We start from the raw sequence: 10,425 nt of genomic DNA, 5'->3' as shown, positions 1-10,425 counted from the left end.
AACTTCCCCACCAGACTCCATTTCTGTTCTGGCTCCCTTTCTCTCGTGCCCCAACCCCTTTTCACTCCATGGGTGGCACAGCCAGGGCAATAAAAAGAACCAAGAGCAGAGGGAGAAAAACCTAATTCATTTTTATTTCAGCACAAAAAAAGGACTTTTGAGGTACAGTTGCGCATGCTGTAGAAGACAGCAAAGCTTTGAGGCCTCGCAGGGCAGAAAAAAAGGTAAAACCGAAGCCTCAGGAAAAGGGCTGCTGGTCGGCCCAACTGACGAAGCCCCCCTCCTCCAACTGAATTCTCTCTGGACATCTTGGGGGGCCAGCAGTGGACATGGGGGGGGGGGACAAGGCTGGCCTTGCTTGGTCCCTTTCAACCACAGAGAGAAAAGCTGGAAAAGAGCAAGTATCGGGTGACACACCTCACTCCCCAGGCCCCCTCCTTGCTGGAGGGAAGGGAGAAGGGAAGCAGACAGGCTCTGGGCCTGCTTGGGATGGTTCCTGCCCGTGGAGGGGCTTGGAAGGCACAGTCGGTGAGCAATGGGCTAAGGAAAGCGTGCCGAGAACCCATGAATGCGTGAAAGACACACAAAAGCCACACCAAGCCCAGGTTGCAGCAGGTCTGCCTGCCATCACCACTCTCTGCCCGCCCTCCACTCTCTCCAAGGAGCCCACTACACCCCCCACCCCGCGCAGAGCAGTGAAAAGAGCTGTGGGGAGGCGGGCGCAGCTGGGGGTGAAGTTTTGGGCCTCTGTGCCAGAGAGCTTCAGTGCATCACTCGAGTCCTGAGCAGCCCAGCAAAGTCACGTCTTGGCCAAGAGCATCTCCTCAATGCCCTTCTTCCCCAGCCGATAGCGGGCCAAGTCCTTCCGAGTGACCAGCCCCACCACCTGCAAGGCAAGAGGGGCCCACATACTCAGGCTGGGCAAGCAGCCCCCCCCATCAGCTGGAGGAGCCGCTCCCTGCAAGAGAGCCCCTACTCTTCCCTCCCCCCACCACCCGAAGGACCACAGCAGGGGCCCTACCTGGTTCTGATTGTCCACGACCACCAGGTGGCGCAAGCCCAGGGCTCGGAAGAGCTTGAAAACTCTCGGGAGGGAGGCCTCCTGTAATGGGAACCAAGGCACAGAGGATGATGGATTCCCCTCCTGGCTGGCGGGCAGGGACCACCCAAGCCCTCCCCTCCAGCAGCCTGCAGCCACCCAGAGGCAGAGCCACTCCCTTGAGCCTGCTGCCCCTGCAGCCAGATGGGCCATCTTGGGCCCAGTAGCGAGATGCCCCTCCAGCTGCCACGCCTGGCCATCGCCTGCCCACTAGGGAAGTCCCCAACGCTCTTCGGGCCCCTTCACCTGTGGCACAGTGTAGGGCGAGGGGTTCATGAACTCGGTCAGGTCCATCATGCATTCGCGCTCATCCTGGGAGACGTGGATGGACTGGATGGGGGGGAAGCGAGGGTAGGCATCCCGGAAATCCTTCAGCTTCAGCCGCCGCTGCCGCAGAGACAGGCTGGCCCGCTCCACGAAGACCTGCAAGGAGACGGGAAGCATCCTGGGGGGCACCCCACTTGGCCCAGGCCACAGGAAACGGTCCGGTTCCCCTCCTAATAATGGCCTGGAGCTCCCCCAAAAGCCTGGCTCGGGTGGCTGGTTGGGCAGCCTGTTCTCCGTCTCAGCATCCGTGCTTCCCAAGCCCCACCGGCTTCCCCTGCACCCATCGGCCAGACTCCCTGCTCCCCCGACCCAGCGCACACCCACCTTATGCTTCAGGAGCACAATCAGCTGAGAGCGCAGGATCAGGCCCCGCAGGCCCATCATCTGCAATGAGAGAGGTTTTCTTGGGTCACTGCAGAAATTGGGGTTGTTCCCACTCCAACAATGGGGAGGTCTGGAGAGAAGATAGGCTCAACCCGGCCTGACCCTCAGATGCTGGACACCATGTAGCACTGGGGGCTCTGCTGCTCTGTGGTTGCTCCTACAAACTCCTCCCACCCCTGCTCTTTTATACTAAGTGTTGCTTTGGGTTAAAATGCCTGAGACAAATCCACAAATCTGGGACGAAAAGAAACAGTCCTGCCAGCAGCAAGGCTTGCCTGTCACAGCAACAACAGCTCCCTGGGGTTTCAGAGAGGCCCCCAATCCTCTGCCCAACTGGGTGCCAGCCCATGTCGGCCACTTGCCCACCTGGTTGCTGCCAGGGCTGCTCTCGACCACGGGGAAGCCATTGTGATTGGAAGCCGTGTCGCTGAGGATATCCACAACTGTCCCCACTTTCTCACTCTGCCGCAGGCAGGTGACTGGGGTGCTCATCACCTGGCTGGAGGGAGGGGAGCCCAGACTCAGCACAAGGACAGCCATTGGGGTGCAAGACGGGGGAGAGGCCCTTGCACATCAGGAAGGTGGGAGGGGGCCTCCCTCCCCCAGTGGCCTCTTCCAATGCCCCTTCCCTACTCCAGCCAGACCTGGAGGGACCCCAGAGGGTGCCGACTGGTCAACTTACGTTGCAGTAAACGAGTGCGAAGTGACCGGTGCCTCCCAGTGCAAGAAGGGGACGCTCTGGAGCTGGATGTGCATATCATACAAGCCCTAGAATGCGGGGTGCGGGAATGGGAGAAGGCGGGGGTGAAGATGGGCAAGAGAATCCCTGAGGCCACGAAGGGGGATGGGTTGAGGCAGAAGCAGAGGGAGCCCCCGGGTGATCCTGGCAGACGCTTCCCAAGCTTTCTGGGATAATTCTTTTTGCAGAAGGAGCACCATGCCGGGTGAGATGACAGTCCTGCCAGGCAGACGCTGGAAAGTCTGGGCTGGCAGTCGGGAGGGGAAACTGAGTCACAGAAGGTCCCATCTGGCCTGAGTCATGCCAATGAGGCCTTGAGGGTGGTGCCCTATCTCCCAAAGGACTCAGGGCGGTTTACAGGCATATAAAACATCAATATCAATATACAAATTAAAATAATCCTTAAAAAACTTATTCTAGCGCCCGAAATTATTAAAAATAGAAATATAAGTATCAAATATAAATATTAAAATCAATTTAAAACCCCTCTAAATTTAAAAAATCTAAGCCAGTCCTGCACAGATGAATAAATGTGTCTTGAGCTCGCGACGGAAGGTTCGTCAGGTACGACCGTCATTTCGGCCACTAGGAGCCCAAACAGCCAGGAAGGCGCCGCCTTGTCCAGAGCCATTTTCCCACCCAGATTGAGCCCCCCACGCCTGGCTCTGCTCCTCCCAAAGGCACCAACCTCCCCCCCCTCTCCGCACACACAAATGCACATCAGAATTGGACTCTGCTGAAGCACAGCCAGCCCTCTCCCCCCGTGGAGGCCTTGGAAAGGGGCCCAACTCTTCTGTACTCACCCAGCTGTGCTGCGGCTCCCATTAGGGCATATTTCCCTGGGTCGGCCCTGATCTGGAAGCCAGAGAAAAAGCAGGCAGTAGGGCAGACGGGATCAGCACAAAGCAGCCCAGTCCCACATCCTGGGCTCCAGCCGGCTCCTGCAATGAAGCTGGCCTTGCTGAGCCCCAGACCCTCAGCATTCTCCCAGGTCTGTGGGGGAAGGAGCCCCAGACTTACCAAGCCATTGGGAATGTAGGACAAGGAAATTCCGAAGAGGCGGCCCCAGGCAGCACCGATGAGCAGGGAAGGGATGAAGACACCCGCGGACACTGTCAGCCCGTAGGTCCAGCAGGCCAGGAAGAAATACACCAAGGTGAACAAGCCCAAGGTCATGGGGTCGTAGGTGCCTGGGGGGAACAGAAGCAGGGGGGTGGTGAGCTGCCCCCCGGTAAAACCCTGATGGCTGCTCATCAGGTTGCTAACAAGGCTACGCCGAGCAGCCACTGTGGCTGATAAACTGTGGCTCAAGGTTTACGTAGCACAAGGCGTCACTGCAGCCAGCAGAGGCAGCTCCTTGTGCCATAGTTAAGCCCTGCTGAGCCCAACCACTCTGTCTGTGTGGCAGCAGAGACAGCTGACCTGGAGGGTCATGGAAGAGGCGGACCACACTCTTCTCAGGGGTGTTGAAGAAGGCAGCAGCCATTGAGTTGTACTGCCCATCAGGGCAAAAGAGCTGGTGAAAAGGAAACAGGGAGGAAGAGGAGAAGCTTGTTACTGTCGTAATGGGGAAAAGCAGAAGCCTCCTATTCTGGTGGAGCATCAGAATTGAAGGGGATGCATGGAACCGGTGGCCACTCGGGCCACGCCTCTCCCTCACCCATCCCCTTGCATTTAAAACTCCCATCCTGCTTGCTGTTTGCCCACCGGCGGTTTACCCCAAGTCTGGGTCCTTCAGCAACAGGGCTCAACTCCTTCCGCTCAATGCCCCCTATGGCAATCCTCTACCTGCAGTGGGTAGGCCATGCTGTTGTCCTGGAGCGGCTGGCAGTCTGTAGAACTGTAGATGAGGACAAAGGCAATCGCTGCCGTCACGGCCCCCACCAGCACGGCCTCAATCACCTGCAGGCACGGGCGGTGGATGTACCTGGGGAACCGAAGGGCAAAGCGCAGGTCAGCCAGGGGCTGGATGGAACAGGGCTGCCAAGAGGCCAGATTCAGGGGCTGAGCCCTGCCAGGATCTCACCTGATCCGGAACATTGTCAACCAGTAGTTCAGAGCATTGAACATGGCGCCAAGGATCCCCCCTGCAGCAAAACGGAGACAGTGCCGAGTCAGGAAAGGGGCCCTGCAAGGGCTCTGACACTCTGCCTCTGCAGAATCTGGGGAGCCCTGGGTCCCCTCATCCCAGCTGAACCCACATCATGTCTGCAAGGCCCATTAACGCAGATAAGCAACGCAGACTCAAGGAGGATGGCTTGCTGACAAGCAGCAGGAGAGGGGAGGCTGGAGGGGAAACAGCAGCACTAACGGTCCACACATGTGGTGAGGACTCCACAGGCTGTCAAGGGAGGCACAGCCCCATCGCCGGTGGGCCTCCTCCCCAAAAGGCCCGCCGGTGCCCAGTGCCCAAGTGGTGGATGTAGCCAATCCCGTTCTCTTGGGTTTCTTACCCAACACACCAATGAAGATGAAGATGGGGATTTCTTGGAACGTGTACCCCATTTTCTGAAACAGGGAACAGAGAGGTATGAATGCCAGGAATACCGGGGAGAGTCTATGGTTAAGAATCCAACAGCTGCCTGGCACTGCCTCTCACCCTCAGCATAGGATCCTCCACCCACCTGAGGGGCAGCAGCAACTACCCAGCCTTCACCAATGAAGCTCAAGGCTGCGCCACTCAAACACACACCACCAACCCACATCCCCCCCCCGGTCATCTCTTTCCCCCCAAAAAGGGAGACCAGGCAGCTCCAGCTGGGTGGGAATGACTGGATGGGGGCCCTACCTCGGAATCAAACTTGCCGAAGTTGATGAGACCAGGACTGGACAGGTCGAGGGGGTTGCCCTTGTAGACACTGAGAATGGAGTTGAGGGTGAAGGTGGAGATCATGGAGGCGAAGAACTGCAGGGGGAGAGAGGAGAGGAGGCAGGCAGCAGCAAGACCCTTGGTGGGGCAGGACCACTGGGCACAGCCTCCTCCCCTCCCCAGCACTTACAATCCGCCAGGTCAGGAACTGGTTCCAAAAGGAAGCACCTTCTTCCAAGCTGAAGAGGACCCCGCCTGTGGAGGAGGGGAGGGAGCATGGGTGAGCAGGCACCCATTCCCCAGGCCAGGGCCCCTGTGGCCCTCACCCTGCCCAGCTCTGCTCTTCCTAGGCATCTGGAGAGGGACCCCATCTTTGCCAAAGAGAGGCTCGGGGAGAGAGAAGGGAGGGGCTTTACCAACAGGGGCCCCAAAGGCAGCTGAGACGCCAGCGGCAGCTCCGGCCGAGACAAAATCCCGCTTCTCGGTATCCCTCCGGAAATACTCAAAGATCTGCAGGCCGACAAAATAAGGAGCTTGTGTGCAGGCAGGACACGACTGGCCTCTCCTGCCGGATGAAACTCCCAAGTGCCCACCTCCCCCAAAGGCCAGCCCACCCAGATCTGGTGGGGGGCAAAGCTACTGACCCTAAAGTCCCTCTTCAAGGAAGTCGAGCGCCCTTGAGAAATGCCAGCTGCGATGACAGCCCCCGAGTGGATCATCGGCCCTTCCTGGAAGCAGGACAAAGAGGGGACAAAGAGGCTTTCAGACAAGAGGGTGGAGCCTGGGCAAGGGAAGGGTCTCCAGTTGGGAATGCCCATCCTCTCTTGCTGCTCCACCCAAATCAGCAGCCTGGCATCCAACACACTTCTCTTAGACATTTCCCCCTTCCCTCGTGGGGCTGCCTGGCCCAAAGGCAGCCATCAGTTCATCCGGTGCCACAGCTGAGTTGTTGGACGGAGGGGGCGGCAGGAAGACTGTTTCCCAGAACCCCCTGGTATCAAATCCCCCCCTCCTCCTTTACCTTCCCCACTGCCAGGCCTCCAACCACCGAGAAGATCACGCCACAGACTTTAACCATCAGGGTCTGCAATGACAGCACACAGGAGGCCACAAGTCAGGGGGGATGCCAGACTCCACAATAATCTCCCTGGTCCCTAAAGACCCCAACCCTAACCCTTGCCAGAAGCATTTCTGCACCCCAGAAGAGATGCTCCTCCCTGACTCGCTGCTGCTTGGCTGCCGAAGCCCCCAAGTCGGAGGGAACTCCACACAACAACCCTTCCTCATCAAAGCAGAGGCAGTCAATGTGCGCCCTTGCGAAGAACCACGATGCAATACAACCCCATGCTCCTGACCTTCAGCCGAACCACGTGTGGGATCTTGACTCCATTCAGGTAGCACTTGATTTGAGGAATTCCGCTGCCGGCGGCCACGGGCTGCAAAGGCAAAGCACTCGGTCATGGTGGCCCAATTGCTACTATGGAGGGCGTGCGCAAGCCAAGCCAAGCCTCACCTCCAGGAATGCGACAATGATGGAACCGGCCATCACAAAGCCTGCGTTCACAGTGGCCCAGAGGAGCAAAGAGAAGGAGAGGCGTCCCGTCTCTGTGAATTTGTCAATATCTGGGCAAAATGAAGCTTAAAGGAAAACCACCTGGATGCTGATTAGGCTCCTCCTATCAGAATGAGTTGGTTTTTAGTCTGGCATCCATGTTTACAGACCTGGGGGGAGGGGGAGGGAACGGGAACATCCCAGAAGAGGATGCCAATGCCAGACAGAGCTGAAATCCCCCACAGCATCCCGTGGGTGGTGAGGCTAGAAACCCCCCCACCACACTCCCCTGCGTCCCTGAAGGATACTGCCCTTCACCAGCTTGTACTTGAGCCCTGCTAAGGTCTCGACCGTGATGTCAATGAAGCAAGCGACCAGGCCGGTCAGGATGCCAATCATGGCACAGATGAACCAGCGCTGAATTTCCACTGTTCGGAATGCCTGCATAATGGGGGAGGTGATCAGAGCCCAGCCCCCCCCCCCCTGGCTCAGGCAGGCTTTGATGTTTGCTGCGCTGTGGCCCAGAAGGCGGCATGGCAACTGGCAAGGCAAGGTTCTAAATCTGATGTTACCCTTACCTGCAAACCCTTAATGTGGGCAGACCAAGGTCTATCTCCCCACCCCACACACTTTCAAGGCTTGGCCCAGCCCTCCGCACCTTCCCTTATTCCTCGCAGAGCTAATGAGAACTGGGGACCCAGCATTCAAAGCTCTATTTGGATGCCAGAAGCCTCTTTCCAGGCTCGGCCACAGGAGCAGCTGAGAACATTAGGAAGCCAGGGAGAATCGCCCCCCACCTCCGAAAGGGAAAGAGGACCCTGGAGCTGTGGCTGCAGCAGGGAGAGGCCCCCCCTGCTTTCCCCTTGAGGTTCTTTGGATGCACAGGGGGTTTACCCCACAGAGGAGAGGCCCAAGAGCACCAGCTGGGATGCCCAGAAGAGACGGACTCACCGTATGGTTAATTCTCTTCTCTTCTTCCAAGAAGAGCTGGTTCTCACAGTTGTCATAGTCCAAGCTCTGCAGGGGGCCAAAAGACGGAGAACCCCTTAAGAGGAAGCAGGCACCCCCTGCCCGGCTGCATCGTGCCAGCTTTGCCCCTGGCTCCCTGGAAGAAGGGTCCCTTTCCACAGTGACCCCAACCCCCGCACCAGGCCCTTCCTGGGATGAACAGGGCAACTCACTTCGTACTTGAGGGAGAGAAGCTTGTTGTTGTGTGGAATCTCGCTGGGGAGGGACTGAGGGGCCTCCGTTTCCTGCAAGGAACCAGAATTCATTCGATAAACCCCTGGATTTAGCCCCATTCCACTGCCCCCACACCTCCCACCAGGAGGCTTGCTCACCATGCTATCATGGTCCCCAAGATCCACATTGCTCAGGCGCCCAAATCGCAAGGAAGATGAAGAAGGGCTCAACTGCAGAGGCAAAAAACATCTGTCTTGCTTGAGCTGCCCAGCTCCTTTTGTGGCTGGAAGGATTCAGGGCAAACACACTTTATCCCTGGGAAGCCCAACAGCTCTGCAGGCAGCAGGGCTGTTTCATCAACAACATGTGGCTGCATGAACAATTATTAAATTTCCCTTTTCAGCTCTGAGCATGTGACATTCCAGCAGGGAATGAAAAGCCTCATTCTGCTGCACTGGGGGAGGTGGGGGACACAAGAGGAAGGAAGAGCAGAAAAGTCATGGGGTGGGGGGAAGGGATTCACAAAGCCACCCACAGGCCTGTTGCCTGTGCCCAGTCAGGCAGCGCTTGGGGGCATCGGGATCCCGGCTGTTCCTGAGGAGTCTTTGTGCCACTCTCTTGGATGAGGAGGAGGGGCCCCAAGTGTTGGCTGGCTTTGCCCATCAACTTTGTGGCAATCCGTAGGCAGTTTCCAACAAGTGGCCTGTTTTGGCAATATTTTAAGCAATTGAGAGACTGTTCTGTGTAAACTGTTGTGTGTTGATAGTGTCAACATGCTGAAAAATAGCCAAAATAGCAGGCCGGCTATTGTCAAAAACTGTCCACAGATTGCCAGATAGCTGATGGGCAAAGGGTTGTCTGGGCCAGCCACCCCTTGGGGTCCCTCCAGAAACAAACCCCTCATCCATGAGAGGGGCACAAAGGATCCCCGCGAACAATGTCACCAAGCGCTGTCTGATTGAGCCCAGGCAACAAGCCTGGGAGGGATTCCAGGAGCACCACTGGATCGCCAACCGGCATCCCAACAGGACCTTGGCAGTCTGACCACCCAGAGCCTGTTTGGCGCCACTTTCTCACGCCTTCAACTCCAGGCCCACCAGCTGCTTTCCCCCTCCTGGAGCCCAGAACTCAGAGCAAGAGGCCCAAGAGTGCCCGGCCACCTGCTTTGGATGCCAGGGCTTGGAGGCCGGCTGTAGCTGTGGGCAAGAGGCTAGTCTTCGCTGAGCCCCAGGGACCCCGGGCCCAGGTTGCCTGGAAGGCCAGGCAAAGTTGCTCAGAAATCTTATGAAACGGTCCCGAAGGCTCAGATCCTCCCAGCCGTCCGCGCATCGGGCTTCTCCCCGTCCAGCGGTAGACTTCTCCCGGCCACGGGGGCTCCGCCAGCCTCACCTGCCCGCCCGTGCCGTTCAGCAGCGGCGTGGTCTCGCCCCGGCCCTCGGCCTCTCCCTCCCGGCCGGACCACGATACCCGGGTGGCCACGTTCGCCATCGCCGCTCCGCAGGCCTGCCGACTCGAGAGCGAGCGAGCGAGCGAGCGTCATGTGACCTGCCGCAGCTGGCGAGGCACGTGACCCGCCACCACGCCCGCCCCGGAGCATCACGGGGAATGGAGTCCTGGTGCCGCCAGCATCAACCTTGCCCTGACTCGCGCTCCGCCCCGCATCCAGCACATCGGGATGCTCGTTTCTCGGGGGTGCGCCGAGCGACCCGCAGCCGCTTCCGAGCCAGCGCCCGGCCAGGCCGCCACCCGGGTCGCCCCTCCGGCAGCTCGCAGCTGGGGAGGCGCCGTCCCTGCAAGGGAGACCGGAGCCGGGCGCGGGCTGACTCGGGGTCAGGCGTTGCTTGCTCACGGCCACGCCGGACCGTCCTTTCCCAGCCCTGGGCTGGGGGCCCGGAGAAGCCGCCTCTTCTTTCCGTCCCTCCAGGAAGCCACCGGAGCCGGAGCCGGAGCCGGGGCCGGGGCCGGACTAGGGTCTCCCGCACTCCCCGGCGCAGCTTTTGGCAGGGAAGGGAGAAGATCTCCCGGGTTCCCTCGTACTCGGCCGCCCCCCACCCGCCCGGTGCCGCCCTAAACGGACGGGGAGATGCCCCTTCCGCGGTGGTGGTTTTTGACGGGGAAACGGGATGGAGCGTTGCGAGGAATGAACCTTTTGGAAGGAGCCAACGGAGGGCCAACTAGAGGAGCAGCTCTTTCAGGGCTGGCCCTCGGTGATCCCAGTTCTCCGGCATTCAATCTGGCTTTTTTCATTTAAAAAAAGGAGAGAAATTCAAGTTTTTAAACTACATCAAAATGAACATTTTTTACTTATCTGATGGAAAGAGTGGAATGTCCAA

The 10,425-nt window shown here is 58.6% G+C and overlaps 1 protein-coding gene across 1 annotated transcript; it reads right to left on the bottom strand.

Annotated features, from left to right (window-relative positions):
* Positions 1-114: 114 nt before the first annotated feature.
* On the bottom strand, positions 115-9,641 carry CLCN7 (chloride voltage-gated channel 7). Its single transcript, XM_058156869.1, has 24 exons — positions 9,482-9,641; positions 8,251-8,322; positions 8,092-8,163; positions 7,862-7,927; positions 7,219-7,351; positions 6,872-6,981; positions 6,714-6,794; positions 6,380-6,442; positions 6,003-6,086; positions 5,775-5,868; positions 5,549-5,613; positions 5,338-5,454; positions 5,003-5,057; positions 4,576-4,636; positions 4,338-4,476; positions 3,972-4,065; positions 3,570-3,739; positions 3,273-3,404; positions 2,493-2,578; positions 2,177-2,309; positions 1,751-1,810; positions 1,346-1,522; positions 1,022-1,102; positions 115-886 (listed from the first exon to the last, which is right to left on the bottom strand). The coding sequence occupies exons 1-24, from the start codon at positions 9,578-9,580 to the stop codon at positions 800-802; spliced, it is 2,331 nt and encodes a 776-aa protein (XP_058012852.1). The 5' UTR covers positions 9,581-9,641; the 3' UTR covers positions 115-799.
* Between the last annotated feature and the right edge of the window lie 784 nt (positions 9,642-10,425).

The sequence above is a fragment of the Ahaetulla prasina genome, chromosome 14, assembly GCF_028640845.1.
Source record: "Ahaetulla prasina isolate Xishuangbanna chromosome 14, ASM2864084v1, whole genome shotgun sequence".
In the NCBI taxonomy this organism is placed as follows: domain Eukaryota; kingdom Metazoa; phylum Chordata; class Lepidosauria; order Squamata; family Colubridae; genus Ahaetulla; species Ahaetulla prasina.
The sequence above is the reverse complement of the archived record's forward strand: the minus strand, read 5'-3'. Positions and strand labels throughout refer to the sequence as shown.

What these genes read in the sequence shown, in the direction of transcription:
- CLCN7 (XM_058156869.1), bottom strand. Translation starts at nt 9,580, where the DNA reads ATGGCGAACGTGGCCACCCGGGTATCGTGGTCCGGCCGGGAGGGAGAG. An exon ending in TTGACAATGTTCCGGATCAG is followed by an intron (nt 4,477 to 4,575) that starts GTGAGATCCTGG and finishes TCGGTTCCCCAG; the next exon opens with GTACATCCACCGCCCGTGCC. An exon ending in GCAGCCCTGGCAGCAACCAG is followed by an intron (nt 1,811 to 2,176) that starts GTGGGCAAGTGG and finishes CTCTCATTGCAG; the next exon opens with ATGATGGGCCTGCGGGGCCT.